The sequence below is a fragment of the Rhineura floridana genome, chromosome 7 (genome assembly GCF_030035675.1).
Source record: "Rhineura floridana isolate rRhiFlo1 chromosome 7, rRhiFlo1.hap2, whole genome shotgun sequence".
In the NCBI taxonomy this organism is placed as follows: domain Eukaryota; kingdom Metazoa; phylum Chordata; class Lepidosauria; order Squamata; family Rhineuridae; genus Rhineura; species Rhineura floridana.
In genome coordinates, this window is record NC_084486.1 from 44,477,236 (window position 1) to 44,501,249 (window position 24,014).

General features: G+C 44.2%; 1 protein-coding gene across 5 annotated transcripts in view; it reads right to left on the reverse strand.

The window, feature by feature from the left end:
* Positions 1–10,028: 10,028 nt before the first annotated feature.
* The window catches only part of SGMS1 (sphingomyelin synthase 1), an 86,533-nt gene continuing 72,547 nt past the window's right edge, over positions 10,029–24,014 (reverse strand). For all 5 annotated transcript variants that reach the window (XM_061635378.1, XM_061635381.1, XM_061635380.1 and 2 more), the window contains 4 exons: positions 23,719–23,836; positions 14,733–14,886; positions 12,444–12,610; positions 10,029–11,631 (listed from right to left, as the gene is read on the reverse strand). In XM_061635378.1, the coding sequence (XP_061491362.1) occupies positions 11,452–11,631; positions 12,444–12,610; positions 14,733–14,886; positions 23,719–23,836 (619 nt within the window). In that variant the 3' untranslated portion in view covers positions 10,029–11,451. The remainder of the gene's footprint in view (positions 11,632–12,443; positions 12,611–14,732; positions 14,887–23,718; positions 23,837–24,014) is intronic.

Below are 24,014 nucleotides of genomic sequence, written 5' to 3' on the forward strand. Positions count from 1 at the left end.
CTTTGAATTAGATGTCATAACCACTGATGACGGAATGGCCTGGGGACTATGGCAAAGAAATGCCCAACAAAAACAAAGACCCATCGGATTTTGGTCTAATGGCTGGAAAGGAGCCCAGCATAATTATAGCCCTCTAGAAAAGCAGATCTGTGCAGCATATCAGGCATTAATAGAAACGGAACGAATTACAGGGCCTCAGCAGATTCAAGTAAGGACCCAATATCCAATAGCTAGTTGGGTAACCGATACCAGGCTGGAGCAAACTGGAGCAGCGCAACATCCAACTATGGTCAAGTGGCAAATTTACCTGCAGCAACGGAGTCATGTAGTGGCCTCTCCTATCAGTGACCAAATGGCAACTTATTTGGGAACGGTTACTTGGGAAGCCAAGGAAAGTGCTGAGAATAAGAAGAGTTGACTAATGTTAAATCTCCTATACAAGAGGCAAGTTCACTGGTTCAACTCTCACCCGATGAACAACAGCATGCTTGGTTCACTGATGGGTCTGCCACAGGTTCTACAGGAGCCCGTCGTTGGACAGCAGTTGCATATCAGCCAGAAGACCAAACTTTGTACTGGGATGAAGGCCTGGGGCAGTCCAGTCAATGGGCTGAATTACGAGCTGTCTGGATGGTAGTAACGGGAAACAAGAAGACCCCTGTATATCTACACCGATTCCTGGGCAGTATTTAAAGGCGCCACTTTGTGGATCGCTAATTGGCAAGCCAGAAACTGGGGCCCCCATGGGCAACCAGTATGGGGAGCAAATATGTGGCAAGACATATATACTATAGCTTGTCAAGGGCAGATCTATGTAGGACATGTAGATGCCCGTGCAGTCACAACTCCCCCAGGAAACATGGAAGCAGATAGTCTAGCCAGAGTCCGAGGAATAGAAATAGCCCTTGTAGATTGGGCACATACCCGTTGTGGACATCGAGGGGTAGACTCCACATGGGAATGGGCTAAACAGCGGAGTTTGCCTATCTCTAAAAAAGACATAGAAGATTTCATTCAGAACTGCCCTGTGTGCAGTAAAGTTAAACAACACAAGATTTCGGGACAGAAGAATTGGGGACATATAGCCCGTGGGGCCAAACCAGGACAAGTGTGGCAGGTTGATTATATTGGACCTATGCCAAAGGATCAAGGAGCTCGCTATGCTCTGGTATGTGTAGACACCTACAGTGGAGTAACCCAGGCTTTCCCGTTTGCTCGAGCGACACAGCAGACCACCATCAGAGGATTAAACAATTTGGAAAGCATGTATGGGACCCCACAGCAAATCCAGAGTGATAATGGCACTCACTTCAAAGGAAAGGACGTCATGAAGTGGGCAGAAGATAAAGGAGTGGCCTGGATTTATCATATTCCATACCATCCCCAAGCTGCTGGTTTGGTTGAAAGGGTTAATGGTCTCTTAAAACAACAGATAAAGCTGTTAACAGGAAGATCCGACCTGAAGAGGTGGCGAAGACACTTAGAGGAAGCCATCCGATTGCTCAGTCAAAGAGGACTCCCAGGGGGAGGTTCACCCATAGAGAGGCTAGTCAACCCACCTCCACTGCCACATGCAGGTGGGCTCAGAGTGTGGAAACTGACACCGGAAGCCTGCATTCCAGTCCAGGGAACCCCTGGGGCAGCGGGATTGGACATACGTACTCCCAAGGAGTTTAGATTGGGAGAAGGTGAGACGGTCACTGTACCAGTGGGCATAGGACTGCAAACTCCTCCTGGGGTTTATGGCCGTCTAGCTGCTAGGTCTAGTTTAGCTGCCAAAGGCATAACAGTGCTGGGAGGAGTAATTGACCCAGACTACCGGGGGAGTTGAAAGTAATTTTGCATAACTTATCTCAGAGCTCTTGCCTCTTTGAACAGGGAGAAAGGCTAGCGCAATTGGTGCTAGAAAAAGCCCTTTTGGTCCCGCAAGTCACCGAAATTGCCCAGCCTACAGACCAGACGGAAAGAGGAGCTGGAGGCTTTGGATCCACAGGAGGACGCGTATGGGTACAGCTACCAGGGACAGCAAGCCTGACGGAAGGAGAGGTATTATATGCTGGTTCGGGCAATACCTACGCCATGCTGGTGAAGGGAGAAGATTCACCACGTATGCTTCCTGCAAACTGTTTGTATGGCAGATAATTGGGACGAGCAGGATAAGGAAGACGCTTTGGCCGTTGTAGGCATGATAATCGTCTTAGTTATGTCCTTTCTGTACTGGTATTTCGATCATTAGTGGCTGAGCCCCTAGTATATAGTGACAGAGATGATTTCCCAGGGTTGCGGGGAGTAATGTTATTTTTAGTTCCATTACATATGCACCGCTATGTCTACGTAGAGCATCAGGAAGTGTCAGGGGATTTTTGTCCGCATTGGACATTCAGTTATACCAGAGATTTTTCCCCCAGTGCTGTAATTGAATTTCTTTGTTGCCGATCTACATTAGATAATGAACAGGAACCCCTGAGAGAAGTCTTTAACATTCAAAGAACGGTACCCAGCGCTGTAAACGGTGTATGGGTACTAAGCGCACAGTATGGTTTCCGTTCTGTGCTCCGAGGATCATTAATAAGGGGCAGAAATTTGTACAGTGAAATATCTCATCTGATTTGCCCTGAGTGCTTCCCTTTCAGTTGCCCGTAAGGAAAATGGAAAGGCAGCCATTTCCCTTAGTTGCCCCCACGTGGGCATGGGTAGCTCACATGGAAATATTTACAGGCTGGCAGAAACGAGCACAGATCCGCCAAAGATATTGCCCCCATATGGTAGTGAAGCAAATTTGGTATAGATGTTCCTTGGGAACAGTACTGATCACTTCAGACGCAGCCGAGGATTATTCACCCCCTTGTGTAGTGCATATCAAACTGCGCACTTGGTCTCGGTTTGAAGGTGTATGGGTAGGCCCTGCTTGCCCAATGGTGGGGGAAGGAGAGGAAGAGCATGTGGATGTAACTGATCCCCGAGTCCTCGAGTTGTGGGATTATGTGGCCCATGAATTTCAACAGAGGGGGTTTTGTCGCAATATATCTGCCCACGCTGTTAAGTTCTTTATTTTTCCTTTTTCAGTTATGATAAAGCTTATTGCATGCTTATGGATATTGTGCTGCATTCCAGTGGTTTGACGGCGTCTGAAGTTAATGCCTATGTGGAACTCAGCTATAGCCTGGCAAAGCTGGAAAATCAATATGATTGCTGGATTTGCTCTGTTATGCCTCATCATGCTGCTGGATTTCCTTTAATGGTGCTGGATTTTAATAAAAGCTTGCTGTGTGCTTTTTATGATTTCTTAAATGAGACCAAGCAATTGCAAACATCTTTGCAGTCAGTAATCACTCCAAATGATACTGAGGGAGGACCCAAATGGTTTGATGTGAGGGCCACCCAAGCTAGAGCAGTTAGAATAGGCACTCATAAATCTAATTCCACTGTTCAGATCAGAGGAGGTTTTGAGTAGTTATATGATGGGTTAGGATGGGTTACCTCCTTGAGAGTACATGCCCCTTCACAGCCTGAAGTCTGTTGGGAACAAGTGAAGCACAATAGAACAGCAGCTAAGTTTCAGAGACAAGTGGGTATTAGCAGGGGATGTCAAACAGTGCATACATGTCCTAGTGAGAGTAATCAAGGCTGGATATGTACAAAATGGAAGGAGCGCCCAGGTATTAACTGGAGAGCCCCTAATGGGAGTTATTGGATTTGTGGGGAAAAGGCCTGGCCATGATTACCCCCAGGATGGATTGGCAGATGTTCTCTGGGGTTGTTATGGGGTCCACATAGATTTGAGAAAACTCTAGAAAGCCCTTTAGTGGGAAATTATAGAGCTTGGAAAGTCAGATGGCAAAGGGACATTTTTAGCTCAGCTGATTATGCTTGGGCCCTGTTGCCCAGTGGAGGAGTGGCTAATATAATGTATAAAGTAAATATTTTTGGAAGAGCAATGGAAGTGGCTTTAAATGCCACAGCTCTGGCCCTAGAAGCCATAGGGATAGAAATGACAAGTATGAGAGCAGCAGTTTTACAAAACAGACTTGCCCTGGACATGTTAACATCATCCATGGGGGGAACGTGCGCAATGTTGCAACAATAATGTTGTGTGTACATTCCAGATAAGCAGAGTGTAGTAAATCATAGTGTAGCTGCTCTGTATAGACAAAGCAGTAAAATAAAGCATTTGGAGGAAGATTCATTGCTTAATCCTATCCTAGATTGGTTTAAAGGAATAGGAGGGTGGTGGAAGCAATTATTTTCAATTGGGCTCACTATCATTTGTGGCTTTGTGCTTGTATGCATATGTTTATCATGCTGGCGCAGCTTTAATGGCTAAGAATCTAACAGTCCTGAGTGGTCAAACGGCAGGGCAACGAAGAATCAGCCCTCCGGGGTAAGAAGCAAGATGTAACACGAAGAACATTGACACATCCTTTGACCATCCAGGGGTGGATGTGTACCCTGTGCCAGCAAATTATCTCAGCAAGATATTATAGCCTTATGTTAAGATATAGTCAGTGTGCATTTGTTATTAGCCTGAAAGATTGTATTCCCCTTTTAGGCCCCAGCATCCTTGGGTATGCCAGATCACCTCATGACTACCTGAAGTCTAATCTAGGTGTTTTAATGAGTACATGATGGCTTGCCCAGTATGATACTGGGAAAGTACCTCATTAATTAAGACATGAAAGGAGCCCCGTCAGGCATCTAGTCAAGGCTAAGATTATCAGTTGCTCTGTAGGCATAAGTTATGTTCCTACGACAGGTGGATGAGTCAAGGGACGGTCAATGATGGGATGGGGCAGGTGAGATAGCTGAAGCTAGTAGGAAGATGGAAGGATGATGGAAATAGATCTTAGCAACAGACAGCCAGTTGGCAATCCATATTGTTTTTAAGGTATCCTGTTAAAGGTTAGGTATGCGCAGGTGCCATGAATTATTATTTCTGATGTCTGTATACTCATTAATCATTTATGTAATCCTAATAGTTGTATGCCAGCTTTTATGCTATAAAAATGTTTCTTGTGCCCAGTGAGGGTGTTCAGTCTGACACCAGCTACTGCAGAGCTGTGTGGCTGATCCACTTTTATTGGGAATACTTGGCTGTATGCTTGTAAGATCAGACGGCTCAAGGAACGGGCGCAGTTGACGCACTAATCTTAATTGTGCAAAAGCACTCCTGGCCACCGCAGAAACCTGGGCCTCCAAATTTAAAGCTGAGTCCAGGAGCACACCCAAACTGCGAACCTGCGTCTTCAGGGGGAGTGTAACCCCATCCAAGTTATATATCTGTATCTATAATCTTATTAAATACAAAATTCTCAGCCTATAATTCTCAGTAGATCCTTTTTTAAATGCAGGAAGTCGCCAGGGAATTGCTCACCTCGTGTCTCACAAGATGTCATTATGCATTACTTGTTCATTTCCTATATTATTTATTTATTTACTTATTATTTATTTGTATCCCGCCCTTCCTACCAGCAGGAGCCCAGGGCGGCAAACAAAGCGCTAAAAACACTTTAAAACATCATAAAACAGAACTTAAAATACATTAAAACAAAACAGCGTTAAAAACATTTAAAAAAACTTTAAAAAAGGGTTAAAAGCATTATTAAAAAACTTATTAAGCCATTCTAACACAGACGCAGACTGGGATAGGTCTCAACCTAAAAGGCTTGTTGAAAGAGGAAAGTCTTCAAAAGGCGCCAAAAAGATAGCAGAGATGGCGCCTGCCTAATATTCAAAGGGAGGGAATATATGTTGGCATGTATCTCTGCTGTATGGAAAGTGTGACCAGTCTGGAATAAAAATCAGTCAGATATTAAATGGTAAGATAATCAATGGCTCAATGTGTATCATTATGCAATTAGTTCAGAACACACCTGCTGTTCTAACATGCAGCTGTATCAGTTCTACTCAGATTAGACCCATTGAAATGAACAGACCCAAGTTAGTCATCTACATTAATTTCAGTGGATTTACTCTGAGCGTGTCTAGCATTCTATACAACACGGGGACTAATAAGGGCTCATCCAAACGGAGCGGGATAATCCATGTTTTTCATATCCGGTTTGCCATCTGACAGTCCTCACTGTCTTTCCCCCATGCTTTTTTCTGATTTAAAAAATACGTGTTTTTTGCGCCCGCACATGCAGCGGGAAGATCCATACATCCTTTTCTCTTTTTCCAAGCCCCGCCTGTAAAACCACCCCCATCAGCCAATTGGTTCACAAAAAAATGATGCGTGCTCCCCCCCTTTGCAACGCACAATATCGCGCATGCGCTTGAACATTAGAGCACAAAAGTTTGATTTTCCCTGTGGCTGTAAAGGAATTCCTTGCTGCTTGCTACCTACAGGTCTCTCTGTGGCACAATCAGTTAGCGCCTTTGGCTGTTAACCGAAAGGTTGGTGGTTCAAGCCCACCCAGGGACAATTCATGTTTTCTTCTGTTATTACCTATCACAATTATAATTCGTTTTATCTGGGTTAGAACCAATTGGGGAGCAGGAGAGCAGACGTGAAGGGACAAAACTGCTGGCTCCCTTCTTTTTGAGCAGGAAAGCCAGGACTTGGCTGCCTTCCAAAAGCAGCTCCTCCAGGAGGGGCCCCGCAAGGGGGGTTCCTGCTCCCTGCCCTTCCATTTTTGAGAACACCTTGTCACAACCACTACCACCCCTCCCTCCCATTTACCTGCGTTTCTGGAGAAATAAGTGGAATTGTCAGCCCTGTATATCTCCAGAAACGTTAATATGTATAAAGGTAGAAAAGCATACAGCCGCTTTTGCACTATACCGCAAATGCAAGCTAACAAAAATACAGGAAGGGACTACACTGCTTGAGGAGGGGCCCCCAAAGGGGGGTTCCTGCTCCCTGCCCTTCCATTTTCGTTTCTTGTATTAGACGGAACACCGGAAAGCCTGGCTGCCTTCCAAAAGCAGCTCCTTGAGGAGGGGCCCCCAAAGGGGGGTTCCTGCTCCCTGCTTTTCTACCTTTATACATATTAAGAGCATCTGCCTCGCATGCAAACGGTCCCAAATTCAGTCTACGGCATCTCCAGCGCTTCAGCGCAGCGGGGCTGTTTGCCCGCATTCCCTGCCCGATCCAAGAGCGGCTCCCTGCACCGACCAGCCAGGAAAAGGGGGGCTCTACACACAACCACAATTGCAGATCTCACCCAGAGCGGCCACCCAGTTCGCAGGCTGGCTAAAAATAAACTTGGAATTTTGCATCTGCACAGTAGTTGCAGAGCCCCCCACCACCATTGTGATGATTGGTTCAATTTCCCCAGGCTTCCCCCCCCATATTTGCACACATGCGCAAAAGTGCAGATACGTGATTGGCTGGAATGAGGAGACGGGGCACGGGGAACCGCCCAAGAACCGCCCATCAGCTGTAAAGTCCGCCATATTGCATCCTAGCTCCTGAAGGGACAGCGGATGATTCCCGATTTGAAAAGGCAAATCGCATTTTTTGCAGTATTGCCAGGAGTGGATTTAACCCGTAAAAAAGTGCAACAGCGCACGATGTCATATGGATGACCGAAAAATAATGAAAACACAAAGCGATCGTGTATCACATTTTGCAGTTGTCTGGATGAGCCCTAAGTGTGGGATCATATAATACCTCTTTTGAAATAACTTCATTGGTTCCCTATTTGCTTCTGTGCTGAATTAAAAATGATGGTGCTTCCCCTCCAGAGCCCGGGTACAGACACTGCCCTCTCTCATATTTGAATCAAACATACCTCTAAAGTGGCAGGATTCAGAAAAGGGCATCTCCTATAGCTCTCGCTATCCAAGCAGTTTCATATTGGAAAAGGTGCTCTTTCAGCAAACCTGATGCCCAGCTGTTTAGGCTTGCTTAAACTGTAAGCTTATTTGGGTATGGTCTGTATTTTATATGTTCTTTAGTTACAATATGATTATTACATGGAACCCTTAAAATTCACCCCTCACAGTATGCAAAAGAATAAATGAGGCTTCATTTGCTATGGCAGTGTATTAGCCCATTTGTACAAAATTAACAAGGAAAAATCTTTTGATGAGGCACATCTTGAGGAGACATGCAAGTAGAGTCAGGCCTGAGCTGAACTGAACTGCCTTCAAGTTGATTCTGACTTATGGCAAATCTATGAATAGGGTTTTCATGGTAAGCGGTATTCAGAAGGGGTTTACCATCGCCTCCCTCTGAAACTGACAGGCAGTGACCGGCCCAAGGTCACCCAGTGAGCTTCATGGCTGTGTGGGGATTCGAACCCTGGTCTCCCAGGTCATGGTCCAACACTCGAACCCAGCCTTTCCCAACCAGTGTGCCTCCAGATGTTGTTGGACCACAGCTCCCATCAGCCTCAGCCAGCATCGCCAATGGTCAGGAAGATGGGAATTGTGGTCCAACAACATCTGGAGGCACACTGGTTGGGAAAGGCTGCTCTAACCACTACACCACACTGGAATATGGCCTACCATATTCTAAAACTCTTGTTTTTTCCCATCCTAGTATATTTTTCTCCTAGCATATTTTAAGGAACGTCATTATTCAAGGAAAAATATTGCTATGCTATCAATAGCTCTTAAAATTCAGCCTTTGTAACAGACTATAGACAGGGGATTTGTCTTAGTTCCATCTAAGACAGTGTGCTACAACAATATAACAAGCAGACTTAAAGAAGCAAAAGTGTATTTTCTCCCTTAACATCTATTTCCTTTTTTTCAACTTTATATTATGATAATCATCATCTAATCTCTCAAGAATTTTTTTTTTTACCTAGCTGGTTTTACAGATACAATTTTGTCATGACTGCCACAGCCCTTACATGATTTGGGAGCTGGGTACCTTGAGGACTACAAGAGACAATTCTATTCATCTTAATGCTTGGGCAGGTTGATTCAGAAAAAGGAGTTCTCTCAGATACAGTATTTAAGTACAGACAAGTTACTGCAAATACATTCAGACCTCTCTTTCTAGACTGAACAAGGGCTCATTTCTTTAAACCTATTGTTGGATCCCAAGAATGCAATTCAGCATCCGCACTGATAGATTTTATTTTGACCCAAACGATGAATGCCATTTATTTTCATGCAACAGGAAGAGCCAGTGCACAAAGTTAGTGTTTCATTTTGTTGGAAGATTCAGGAAAGACAAAAGGAAGTACTTCTTTACTCAGCACATAGTTAAACTATGGAATTTGCTCCCACAAGATGCAGTAATGGCCACCAGCTTGGATGGCTTCAAAAGATTAGACAAATTCATGGAGGACAGGGCTATCAATGGCTACTAGCCATGATGGCTGTGCTCTGCCACCCTAGTCAGAGGCAGCATGCTTCTGAAAACCAGTTGCCGGAAGCCTCAGGACGGGAGAGTGTTCTTGCACTCGGGTCCTGCTTGCGGGCTTCCCCCAGGCACCTGATTGGCCACTGTGAGAACAGGATGCTGGACTAGATGGGCCACTGGCCTGATCCACCAGGCTCTTCTTATGTTCTTATGCCACAGTAGCTCCCACTATTGAGGAGAAAGGTTCTGACTGATGCAGCTCCAGTTATCTATGTGGAGATGAAGTGGCATAAGAAGAGGAAGTGGTCAAACGAAAGACAAAGAAACCACATAAATACAGGAGCCAGACAGAAATGCCCAGTGAAGATTTCCTGATGCGTATGATAGAATGATCTACTCAATTTAGACCAATTTTAACATCCAGGACCCACTTTTAACAAGACAGGGGATTTAGCATGGTTTTTGTTTCCTTTTACCATGTACCCCCATTTTTCTTCCTCTTTCATCTTTCTCTTTTTCACACATTCTCATTATCCAGAGAGGGAGAATGAATTGGATTGGATTCCTGCATTGCGCGGGGGTGGTGGTGGACTTGATGGCCTTATAGGCCTCTTCCAACTCTACTATTCTATGATTCTATGAAGGAAGGAAGGAAGGAATGCAAAGGTGGTTGGGAGCATGACTCACCAGCAGAAGATATGCTGTGTAGAAGGGAATCTCAGGAAAAGCTAGAATTACACAGATGACATTTAACATTATGAAGAGACTATTTGTTTAAAAGCCTTTTATTTTCCTTCACCATTATTGTTTTACAATACAAATTTCACCTTGTTGAACACACAAAAAAACCCTACAGATAAACTCTGTTTCACGTAAAATACAGAATGAATATATATATTTATATAGATATATATATATATGCTTCTTCATTCTTAAAAAACTATTTTGTTCTGCACATTGGCAAGTATAGGATAGAATACTTCCCCCAAACACAATATGTATGGCAGGACTGAAATTTTAGAGTTACATGCAGTTTCTGCACAATTCTGTTTTAAAGAAATCAATTGTTTTTCCAACAATATTTTCATTCAGGGATGAGACATTGTTTATAGTTTGTCTTTTGATTTGCTGATCATTTGGAAAAAAAGTATAAAAAGGAATCCATGGCTGTTTTCTTGCTATAGTTAAAATCCATGTATGGAGTAGACAATAAAATAATTTAAGAAGCACATTTCAGTCTAACCTGCCCACAATGTGTGAAGACTTGGTCATCATATTTGATTTCTCCTCCAGTTCAGTCATTTGAACATTGCAAGCAGATTTCCAATTTAATTTAGATATAAAATCAAAATTTAGTAATGTGTACAATACATATATTTGTTTAATGGAATACTTTATTTTAAATTAAAACTTTTAAAGACTGCCTACTGACCATACTATCAAGACAAGAAAGGCACTAGAAACAGACAAATCTCTCTCCCAAGAAGTTTTTTTTTTAATTTTACCTCTTTTCTCTGACATGTAAAAATCTTTTTAGATTCTATTTTTTTACTCATATCATTTTGAAAAATAAAGTTAGGAAATACTTAGAAAATCACTTTACAACATAATAATTTTTTGCACTTTTTGACACTGTCACTGCAGATTTACAAAATCAAAGTTTACCAAACCTTTCTGTGTCTATCATTAGTAGCTTCAGTGAAACAGGTAGAAAGATTCCTGTATATTATCCCAGTCAGGTATTTAGAAACCTTCATATAGACATTTGCTAGAAAATGGCTTACAGCCCAATCTTTGGGGCAAGAGATATGAAAATTATGTTTTCCCAAGAAAATAATACGCTTTATTCCCAGACGAGACTGGAAAGACCAGAACTTATGATATAAAAGCCTTTTTTGTTTATGCTGCTGCATCATATACAAAGAAACATGGTGATGAACAATGCAAATCCAAAATCTATTAACAAGAAATGTGTACAGTGCATGATAATTTATGGTTTCTTTATTGTTGTCCATCGCAGATCCTTTGGAGAGAGAAAAAGATCACAGTGCTTACCAGGTAAGAGAGTAGATTATAGTCAAGGTAACAGTTAAAAGTTAGAGGAAAGGGAACCCAATTTTTATGGCATCTCTTATTGGGGAGTTCTTAGCACTTTGGACAGTTCTCTTGCTATCTCTTTTTTTTTGTAGCTGTTATGTGTCATTCACAAGTCTGCTGAATTTAGGTTGTCTAACCATATGCAGTGCTTGCCAGGAAAACGGCCAATGATAAGAGCGTGGAACAATGCCTCGAACATTCTTTTCAAAGTACTGGAAGGGTCTATACCACCATACCTGTGCAAGAAGGTTAGTGTGTGAAGCTTCTTTTAGCACCTGCAAAATATAATATTTACAAAGTCTCAAGAAAGGAAAACCTACACAGAGTTATGTATTTAGTTCAGACTGAAACTTATATAAACAGCCGCATTATAACTTTTTCTCAGGAAGAGAGAGAGAGCTGGCATGCTGAGATACAGAGCAAGTTAACAATGTTTAAGTCACACAGAAAGAGACTTTAAACCTATCTGATTACCTTTGCAGTCCCTATTAGGGCATCTAATCTCACACAGAACCTCTAAGGAAGGCGTATCAGTACTCTCCACACAAGCACAATTATTCAGAACAAATGTATTAACATCTGTACCATATGTTGCTGCCCTGGGCTCCTTCTGGGAGGAAGTGTGATACGTATGTACGTACATACATACGTACATACATACATACATTTAATCAATCAATCAATCAAGTTACCAGAATATGGTAACCTTATGGAATGGAACTATGTAATTTTTTTAGCTCATGTGATTTCTCCTAACAGGAATTACTGCCAGGGAATTAATAATGGACTAGTCATTTCTCCAAGTCATGTATGTTTCTGGTTAACAAAAACAAGTCCAAACTACACACTTCAAAGTAATTATGACATATATTTTAATGCCAGCTCTTAAAAAAATAGTATGAAAACCTTACACCTTTGAAAAAGTCTTCAATCTTTTTCACATTCCTTAAACAACAGATATAAGAAATGAATGCACAAGAGGTGGGGAGGGAGAGAGATCCATTTCTATAATTAACATTACAATGTGTTGGAATGGATCAGCCTAAGTTACTGGGGGCGGAGGCAACAGAGAAGACAAGAGACTCACTTGTTGATTGGCCATTGTGTGATACCACCAGAAAAGTCTTGTAGTGATGTAGTAAGCCACCACCACATCCACAGTGTAGTGGTCATGAGCCAAGAGAATACAGAACATCCCCACTATGCTAAGAGCCCAACATATCCAATGGTACCACCAGAGTCGCCGAGGTGAATCTGAAAAACACAAGACCTAATGCTTCAATGCCATACATATAGTACATTCTTCTTCACAGAAAGAATTGAACACAGTATCACAAGCTGAAAATCTTCAAATGGGAAAATCCCAGGATTATGTGAAATGGGGAGAGAATAATAATGATCTCAAAGATATCTACTGCCTTGAAACAACTTTCCTGGCTGTCACTGCCCCTGCAAAAACTCTAATCAATAAATATTTCAGGGAACAGTGCAGCCATTCAAGTGAGATCTCAACTTAAACATAAATTTCTTGTCTATAATTTATCTGATTTTTTTTAAAAAAAGCTTCAGGACTAGCAAAATGAAACACCAATCAGGATCACACTGCATATTAAACTGCAGGCATATGTAATGCATGTCTAACAATTCCTTCTCCGTAGCAAGGCATTCTCAGAGCAGCAGTAGTAGCAAAGGGGCAGAAGAGGAGAGTATTTAACATTTCTCATACTGCTTGCCTTTCCTGAAAAACTCTTCCTTCCCAAGCTGCTCCCCTCTGTAAATTGTTCCAGATGTATGATTCTGAGGTAAACAGTTTTGGAACAGTGGAAAGGTAAAAGCAGCTTGATGAAGTGAAGATTCAGGTGAAAAACAAGCGGCAGGAGAAAGATTAAGGACTCACTTCCCTGCCCCATTCTCCACTGCAAAGCATCCCGTATTAATGGGCTGCAATGTAATTTGCAATTAAAACATAAAAGCAAAAAAGTGAAAAAAATGAAATTAATTAGTATATTCTCACTCAAATTGGTGTATATGATAAATGAAAAAGGGGAATTTGTCAAGAATTGCCAAATTCATTATTGCTGATAACATTTAGTCTGCAATAGCCCACTTTCCAATGCAATAATGAACTAAATGAAATGCCAGCCGTGGCAGTTCATTATAACAAGCAAGTTAGGCACAGCAACAATTGGATTGTTAAATATCCCATCCCCCATTTGAACAGATTGATTTTTGTTATTGTATTGCTGAGATACATGTCGATCTCTAAATTCTGGCCTGGGACGTTGCTTTAGATATGTCCTCTCATTCAGTGGCTGCCTTCTCTCTGCGCATACACTCTAAAATGATTGAGCTATTATAATTAAAGATATATTGCTTATAACCATAGCTCATCCCAACATAAAACAGGCAAGATGGGCATTATATAACGAATGAAATGAAAAACAAAATAAAATCAATTAAGGATTAATCAATATCCTTAATTAAAACATGGCAGTAGAGTTGCTAGGTCCATCTCAACAAGTTACAGACCTAAAATTAAGATTCTATTATACCAGCTTCCAGTTTAATAAATAGCTGTTAACCACAACAAAGAAAACAAACCAAAAACATCAAAATAATTGAGATCATCAAGCTTCTCCAGAAATTACAAGTAATACAGGTATTTAATTGATGTTTCAACTCAGCAACTGGTTTACAACTGCCAATACTGAAGCTACGTAGAATAGAATTAATCATGACAAAAAGGAACCAAAGCCTTAGGCTGGAGTCTTACTCCAGTTTCTCCAATATTCTTCCAATTTCAGGTACTCCAGTATTAAATTGGTTTTCCTATTAATCTTGGATGCAGATCAGAAGTGATCGAGCCAGTCACACCAAGTCAGTATAATTATATTAGCATTCAAATGTGATGTTTAGTCAAACTTTTCTTCAGCAACAATTTTCCTTGGAAAATACATTAACATGAACTACATAAACACAGACTACAACCCCATCCCAGCAAACAAATATTATGAAGATGAAACGTGCCCTTTATTTTTCCCTATGAGTGGTACATGATAAAGTGTTCGTGTCACTAGTTTTGCTAAAAAAAATGGGTAAAAATGCAAGAGTGCAGGATGGGGGGATACAATGTATGGAGATCAGACAGAAGGGCTAAAATATATTTCATTCCCACTGTAATGTTCTTATTAAGATCAAAGAAAGCCTGTTATTCTTCATTAAAGGTTTCTCTGTTTACTTTAATTGTTGGATAATTATATCCCTTGAACCTTTTAGCAAAAATACCAAGGTACAAAGCACTAAGAGAATATTTTACATTGTGTTCTCATATTAACTTGCATACAGTTTTAGTCTGGTACTGAAAAGTCAAACTTACACTCTTTGATAAATAAGTATGTAAGTGTTAACATAACTGTGTGGCCGCTGTACAAGTAGTCACCGCACATATCATGTGCTCCTGTGATAGACAACCCGCCTCCAGCAAGCAGCTTCATTATCCTCCTCATGTGCAATTCCCAGTCTCCGAAAAGCTGGTGGAAAGGGGAGGGGGGGAAAGGAGCACATTATTTCATACTGAGATGCATACCATTTAGAAATCTTATAAAAGAAAAGTGAATTGATACTCAAAATATGACAACATAAAGCATAAATTTTATTAGGTATTAAGATTCCATACTACTTAAAGCATCATAGAAGTCAATTAATAAATACATTTTACTTAAAAAAAGAAGAAATTATCCTAAGTAAACCTCTACCATAGGAAGGTTTAATGCACTGTGCAATCACATGAGCTAAAGATAATTGACAGGAGCCTACAGGCTGTCAGCAGCTCACCTCTAATGCCCATGCCTGTGAAAATATTTAACATTAAAAGCCCTGTTTTCTCCACCCTTGCTGGTGGGTTGTATGGCTCATGACGTTCAGTTATATCCATTATTGTGGAGAAAATTTGTTCTAGTGCAAGCCTTGTAAATAGGCTGTCTGTTTTCTCTCAGTAACTATAAAGACATGATTGAGAATGGTTTACAAGCACTGGCAACACATTGTGGAATGGTCAGGAAAGATGTAGAACACCCCTAGAAGAACAGCTGCTCTATCTTCTATCTAGCACTTGCCTTCTATAATATACAAGTGTTGGAACTTGGACAAGAAGCCAATAGCAACCATGTGCGAGATGTTCCCTACAAGTACCATGATGTCATTGTTATTTCACCCAAGCAGTAATTAAACTTGTCAAAGTATAATATCCAGTTGAGCCCTGCGGGCATGAACACTCTATGTCGGGGGCCAAGTCAGTTAAACATGAAGCTCCCACTGCCTCTTACAACTTACTGCAAATGTGTGGATGGGGTGGCACCAAACATGAGCTTCAGATAAGGCAGCATCTTGGATTCCCCTCACTCCAACCTTAGTTCTACAAAGATGGTTCACCTTGGAAGATACATGGATCCAATGGGTTTCCAGAGCAGTCTGAAGGAAGTGTACATTGAAGACTATTTTGGCATCTAACAAACATCCACACAGCCACTGGAATAATAACATCCAATGGTATGGGATGCTTAAGAGGTCCTCTCTCTCTCCCCCAGGAGTTGGGAAACCCATGGTTCTCCAGCAGTTGTTGGACTCCAATTAGACCTAGCAGCATAATCAATTGTCAAGGATGATGGAAGTTGTAGTCCAACAGTAAGTGTAGGGTCACTTCTTATGTTGTTCAGAAAAAATGGAAATTTTACTCACCGTGAATTTCTATTTGTAGATAGTGCTGGAGGACATTCCTCAGTAGGGATGACTCCTCCTACTGGTCGTGACAGGCAGGGTCTCTAAGCTTCTTTGTAGCCTCTCCTGTGGGAGGAGTCGTCCCTCTCTCCAGACCGAACTGACAGAGCCAGGAACCCTCCTCAGGCCCCATATCCACATCTTCCCAGACGTCCCTAGAGTGGAAGCCTATACCAGGAGAAGCTGAAGAAAAGCGACAGACCAACACGGAACCAACGTGCTGGAAGACAAGTCACACATGAAGAGAAACACACAATACTAAACAACGTGTGCAAATGTAAGGCGCTGGCAGAAGCCCCAACTCCCCCACTCCCCCTCCCGCTCCAGAAGGTTGAAGCAGAGGAATGAGAGGTGGGTGGAATGTCCTCCAGCACTATCTACAAATAGAAATTCATGGTGAGTAAAATTTCCATTTTTGCTAGATAGTGCTGGAGGACATTCCTCAGTAGGGATATGACAGAGCAGTGTACTAGGACTCCGGGTGGGATTCCTCTAGCTAGGAGGCAACACCTTCTGGAGCACCTTCCTGCCAAATGCAGCATCAGCTGATGACAATGAGTCCATTTTATAGTGCCTGATAAAAGTGTGTGGAGAAGCCCATGTAGCCGCCCTACAGATATCCATTATGGGGAACCCCCCCTAAACGCTGCTGAAGCCGCTGCCCCCCTAATTGAGTGTGCTGTGGTACCCAATGGAGGTTCCCTACCCAGAGCTTCATATGCATGTGCTATAGCCGCTCTGAGCCAGCGTGAGATAGAGTAGGTTGTTACCTTACACCCCTTTGATTTCCCAGAGAAGGCCGCAAAGAGGGCCTCAGACCTCCTGAACTCTAAGGTACGATCCAGGTAGAAACGAAGAGCCCTCCTCACATCAAGTGAGTGCCACCTACGTTCCTGGGCACAGGAGGGAGCGGGGCAGAATGGAGAACCACTTTCTGCGACCTATGGAAAACAGAATTGATTTTAGGTAGGAATGCCGGGTCTGGTCGGAGGACCACCTTGTCCTGGTGGAACACGTACAGTTGAGGGTCCAAAGATAATGCCCCCAACTTGGAAACTCTGCGGGCCGATGTAATGGAAACCAGAAAAACTGTTTTGAATGTCAAGAGGTTCAGAGAGCAGGTAGCCATCGGTTCAAATGGCAGTCCTGTCAACGCCGTCAGCACCCAGGTAAGGTTCCAGTTTGGAAACCTGTGAATCATTGATGGGGAAACCAGCATCACCCCTCTTAAAAAAAAAAACATTTAAGGAATGGGTTGGAGGAAAGCGGGGGCCCCCCCAGGCATAACAAAATGCTACTAAGAGCTGCAGCTTGTCTCTTGATTGTGGTCGCGCTCAGACCCTTATCTAGGCCCGACTGGAGGAACCCTAGGGGACCCCTGATGTCTCGAGACCAAGGTTCCACTGTATTTGCAGAGCACCAGGACAAGAAAACCTTCCACGTGGACGAGTAATCCCGGTTCGTGAACTGTCTACGCGAGGCCAGTAGCGTGTCAAGCACTTTCCCCTTAAAGCCCTTACCGCTCAACCACAACCGCTCAGTCTCCAAGCTGTTAGCCGGAACAGCTCTGGTCGAGGATGGCAGACTGGTCCCTGAATCAGAAGATCTGTTTGAGAGGGTACCTGCCAGGGTGTCTTGACTGACATGTTCAGTAGGTCCTGAAACCAGGGACGTCAAGGCCAATGGGGTGTCACTATAATAAATTCCGCCTTCAAGGTCCAAACCCGCTGGATCGTGCGTTGTATCAGCCCAAACGGAGGAAAGGCGTACAGGAGGCCTTGTGGCCACGGTGTGACTAGTGCTTTTGTGCCCTGAGCCTGGTGACACTGATTTCTTGTGAAGAACCTGTCTAGCTGTGTGTTTGCGGGTGTGGCAAAGAGATCCACTACTGGTTCTCCCCACCTGCGCACCACCTGTTGGAAAACTTCTGGGTTCAGTTGCCATTCTGCCTCCTTGATGGCTGTCCTGCTGAGCCAGTCGGCTACAAAGTTGTTTGTGCCCGCCAGGTGTTCGGCCTTCAGAGAGGCAAGATGCCTCTACGTCCATTTGAACAGGCGCTCCGCCTCGAGCATTAGGCCCTTCAATCTCGTGCCCCCTTGTCTGTGGACATAAGATTTCGCCGATGAGTTGTCGGTGCGTATGAGATGCTTCCCCTTGATCTCTGGGGCGAAGACCTGTAGCCCCAGTCTGATGGCCCGTAACTCCAGTATATTTATATTGAGCTCCGCCTCCATTGCAGACCATGTCCCCAGGGCTACACTGTGGTCCAGGTGAGCCCCCCATCCATACAAGCTCGCATCTGAGCTCATGATTATGCGTGGAGGATCTTCCAGGCTGACTCCGTGGGCCAACCTCTGAGGTTCCAGCCACCACCGGAGCTCTGTCCGTACTGTTGGAGGCACGGAGACCGAGCGTCTGTGTCGTAGGAGAATTGCCTCCTGGTAGGGCAGAAGGATCTGTTGTAGAGCTCTTGAGTGAAACTGGGCCCACTGAACTAGGTCGTATGCTGACACCATGGACCCCAAAAGCCGAGTCAGGTCCAATGCTGGTGCAGCAACTGCTTCCTGAAGCAACAGCTGAAGTCTCAAAGCCCTATCTTCGGTGAGCCTCATGCGGAAAAGTTGCATGTCCAGGATCGCCCGCAAGAGCGGAATAGTTTGGGATGGGGTCAGCATGCTTTGCTCCAAGTTCACTATGAAGCCCAGCCCTTGGAGCCATGATACAGTGAGATGGGTACCTGTGTGTGACTGGTCCCAGGATGGTGCTCTCACCAAGATGTCATCCAGATAGGGATGCACGCATATCCCCATTGTTCTGAGATGTGCCACCAGAACCCCCAGTACCTTGGTGAAAACCCTTGGTGCTGAGGAAAGGCCGAACGGCAAGGCCCTGTACTGGAAGTGTCTGTTGTTGTCTGCAGATTGGAATGTGTAGATATGCCTCGGAGAGGTCCACAGAGGTCAGCCATTCCTTTTGTCGACTAAGAAAAAAAAACTGAATATACCCCTGAGTTCCTCTCTGAGGGAACTACTGGCTCTATTGCCCGGATGTTCAGCAGGTGCTGGATAGCTTCCAGGTAGCGCAGGTGCTTCTCCGGCCTTCGAGACCTTGGGGTGGGTCGAAACCGGTTGTGTGGAATGTGAAGAAACTCTATAGCATATCCCATGGACACCATGTCCAGCACCCATTTGTCTGAGGTGATGCCTCTCCAGCAGGGGGCAAACTCTAGAAGCCTTGCTCCCGCTCCGCGAGAGGCCTCTGGCAACCGCCAGTCAGGAGGAGGAGCCCTTTTGGACTCCCTTCTGGTTCCTCCCTGAGGAGAATGGGGTGCCTCCCAGTTTAGAGGAGGAAGCGTGTCCACCCCCTTTGTCTTGTCTGCCCCAGCGAAGCCTGTTGGAATGCTGACTGTGAAATCTAGAGAGCTGTTTTGAGGAACAAAAAAACTGGTTCTGCCTGCCCTTCCGTTCCTCTCTTCTGGCCATAGGGAGTGCTTTCTTCTTGTCCCTAGTTTCCACCAGGTGGGCCTCTAGAGGCTCCCCAAACAGCTTAGAACCTGAAAAAGGTAGGGCAGTGAGGCGGGTCTGTGACTCTGAGTCCACAGGCCACTGCCTGAGCCAAATGTTACGCCATGCCACAGTGGAGGCAGCCATAGAGCGTGCTGCAAACTGTAGGGCATCCATGGATGCGTCGGATGACAGGGCCAAGGCATACGCCATTTTCTTTAACCCATCCTTTACAAATTTTGGGACATCGTCCCATGCCCCAAACTCTTCAGCCCACATAAAAACCGCTCTGGAGAAAACTGAGGAAGTGGCTGCGGCTCTGAAGCCTACTGCATCTGCCTCAAAGCTCCTGCGAAGAGCCCCTTCGACTCGCTTGTCGCACTGGTCCTTAGGCCCCCCCCTCCCCTTCTGTTGGGATCACTGCAGAGCTAGCAAGAGCAGCAATAGGCGGGTCCACTGTGGGAAAATGCAGTCTTGCCATGATCCTGTCGGCAAAGACGTAATGTTTCTTTGCCCACTTGGCAGGTGGCTTTGGTTTGCATGGTGATGACCATTCAGCATCCCACACGTCATCAAACGCCTGGGGAAAGGGAACTGAAACCTGCTTAGTGTCCATGGAGGAGAAGGCCTTTTTTGCACCTGCCGAGGCTGACTGAGTGGGTGCATCGCCTCCCGCCTCAGCCTCTGGCAGTTGTAGCACTCTGCGGGCCTTGGAAAGGAGCGGCTGAAAAACCTCTGGAGCAAAGAGTCTGGGTTGCATCTGGGTGACTTCTATTTCCTCACCCGAAAGCTCCCCCTCTTCCCTGTCCTGCTCAAGTAGTTCTTCAGAATCTGATAGTACCACCTGTGGCACAGGAGCCTGCCTGGGCGACTGTGCCTGTGCCTGCCGATCCCGAACCATTGAGGATGAGGGACCTGCATGAGTCTGTGGGGAGGAACGCCTTGCTACCCCCCCAACGCGCTATGACTCAGGTGCTCCTTGTCACCCCTTTGTGCATCCTTAGCTGGCTCACTGTGTAAAATGTAGGAGGGTGGGGGCGAGCCCCCCTGCCTCATGTCTTGATTGGAAAGGGAAGAGGACCTGGAGTGGCTGTCTCTTAAAGATGAGCTGCCATGCCTGTCCTCCCTGCTGGAGCCTGTGGAGTAGGATAAGCGCCTCCGCTTTCCCCTGTGGGGATGCTTCCTCAAATGTTTGCGCTTCTTACTTTTACGTGCGTGTGTGAGAGAGCCACTGACTTCAGAAGCAATGAGCTCTTTAACCCAGGTCATAAATTTGGGAAACAGAGTGGGGGGGGAAAACATCCATACCTTCATCTAGGAGATTCATCCCCCCGCTGTCTACGCTCTGGGACGGAGAGAAGACTGATTGCTGTGAGTCCTCTAGGTCCCTTGCTTCCCCCACGTGGCAGGGCTCTTGGCGGGAAGGCGGAGAGGAAGTGGGTGAGGCCATAATATGGCGGCCTTGACTCCCTGACGCTGAGGGGAAAGCGCGGGAATCACTTTACAGGCGAGCCGCGTTAGCGGGCGCCGCTCAACCCCCTGCTGAGACATTCTCCCATGACGAGGCAAGCCTTTGGTGAAGGGGGGGGAGCCAGGAGCCGCGATCCCGCTGAAAGCGAGGGTTGCAGAAACGCGGCTCCGCGGAGCGAGGCGACAGACTCCTGTCTGGGAGGCTGCTGCTCTGCTGGTATGCTGCAGCTAGCCGCGCTCCGCCCTTCTTCGGCCTCCTTTCCGACGCCTGTGAACCCAGCCGGGTTCAGCCTAGCCTCACAAACCCCAGCCCCACGGAGTGAAGGTAGGGAAGGAGAAGGAAACAGGCAGGGAGGAATAAAACCAACGTAAGGAGAGGAGAAAATTAGCATAAGAAAAAACGCTAAGAGGAAGAATCAGAAAGCAAAAGAAAGAAGCTCTAATAGATAGGAGAGATTAACTCTAGACCTTCACTGACCGCAGGCAGGGCCGGTCTGGAGAGAGGGACGACTCCTCCCACAGGAGAGGCTACAAAGAAGCTTAGAGACCCTGCCTGTCACAACCAGTAGGAGGAGTCATCCCTACTGAGGAATGTCCTCCAGCACTATCTAGCAAATGCATTTTATTGGAAGTATAATGCATTTTATTGGAAGTTGTAATTGCTGCTTTTTGTAAATTGTATTGTTTTTATTGGTGTATTTTTATATTTGTGTTTTTTTGTAAGCCGCCTTGAGGGCCTTTTGGCCAAAAGGCGGGGTAGAAATAAACAACAACAACAACAACAATAATTTTAAAATGGGAACGTTGAGATTGCTAAGAAAACAAGTGGCAAAAGATTTACAAAAATCTGACTGCTCATGGCACATAGATTGTGTGAGAAAACATTATGTAGTGACAATGACAGTGAAGAATATTATTCTTCATTCTTATTGTGTCTACCCACAATCATGCCGTGAAGATTTTGGGTGATGAGTAGAACTGTTGAGGCTGCTCCTCAAACAGTAAAACAAGCTGCGACATGTTTGTGAGAAACTTTCCAGATGACATTGTTTGCAGCTGTAGAATCTTAGATGTCACTGTTAGAACAGAGTTTACCATGTGAGATGCCAATAACAACTTCCTATCATGTTTGCTTGTAAAACCAACTAACTTGGATCCTAAGTCGATATTCTACGAGAGCATCCTGTCAGTGCAAGTATTTCTGCATGTGCAATGTGACTTTCCCCCTCCTCTCCCTGTGCACACCTCCCCAAATCTACTCCAGAGGATTGGGAAACCCCTAGAACAGATTTAGGGATGCATGGGGGAGGAGAGGGAAGTTCCATTGTGCAAGCAGAAATTCTTGTGCTCATAGAACATGCTCCTTAGTGCTGCTACTTTGAATTCCACCCCTTGTCTGCCCTGCTTGTTGAAAATCGCAAGGTAGGTGTCCCCAGTGCTCTACTGCATGATATAAAAGTAACAACTCCTCCTGAAGATGGTAGTCACAAACAATCCTATCAAGTTCTAGCCAGTCTTTCACATTCACATTTTAGGGAAGGTGACTTAGAAGGTTGCAACAACTCAACTCCTGATCTTCCTGAATGACATAAGCATTTTTGAGCCTCTCTTATTTATTTTTGTTCCGGTTCATTGATATACTGCTTAATCATCAAAATGTCTAAGAAGTTTACATAAAATATACATTAAAATTACCTATAAACTCAGATGTTAACATAAGAGTTTTAAAAATATACACAATATAAATAATACTATGTATTAAAATACATGTCAAATTTGCATGTCTGGGTATGCTTGCTTAAACAAGGAAGAGCTTTTAACAAGCACCAAAAACAGTACAGCAAAGGTACTTGCCTAATATCAGTGGTTATCAAAGTTAGGTGCTGCTGCACTGAAGGATCAATTCCTTTCAAGTGCAGAACAAACATTATGTGGCCCTTCTAAAAGTGCCAGTTCTACATTTCTTGTCTAGATTCTGGCCTGAGCATGGGGTAGATACTATAGCAGATACTATAGCCCAACTATAGCAGCCCTTGCGTCTGTATATAAACAGAAGGAAAATAACCCCATTCAGCTTCTGTCAGCAGCCTTCCACGTGTATCTGGTAGACACCGATGGTATCACTGTAAGTTGGTTGTAGTAATTTCTAAAAGCCATGTTCAAAATGTGCCAATGGGGAACTTTCTAACTACATCTTAGAAACTGACATGCCATACAGCTCTGTAGTGATGAACCCATTAATACTCGTGGTCAAGTTTTGACAATAGTGCTAACCACCTATTAGGAAGGCTGGTGGGGATGTGGGACTGACTCCAGTACGATAATCATATGAATGCTTTCAAACTGAAAGCCAAGAGAACACCCTCCCTTTCAGATCATCCAAGAAAGGTAGTACACTAGAGATATTGAACTAAATTCTGACAGAACTTATCCATAAGCTAACACTAAAGTTTGAGCAACAAGTGATACTGATTAGATGGGAAAGAATTTTTGCCAATTCTTCTTGGCAAGCAGTTCGTAAGTCACTCTGATTAAAGTTTTCCAAATGCTGGATAATCTTTGGGAAAATAAGAGCAAGATGTCAAATAATGATATTGCAAAGAAAAAAGTTACCTTTGGAGAACAGTTGAAATGCATGCCAGGTACTGGGAGTGTAGTTACATACATTGTAATACACCGATACAGGTACAGTGTGCCAACTATACAAAAAAATCTTCTGATAATAATAGACCTGGAGGGGAAAAGTGGGTAAATTATGTGCCACTTGAAGTGTTTCAGGATTTTAAACATTTCAAGATAAAATGAGTGTGGTGCTTTAGATGTCATTTATATGCTCTAGGACAATACACAATCCATATTCATTTAAGTAATAAAATATTCATTTAAAACAAATAGAAGCTTTTATTCCC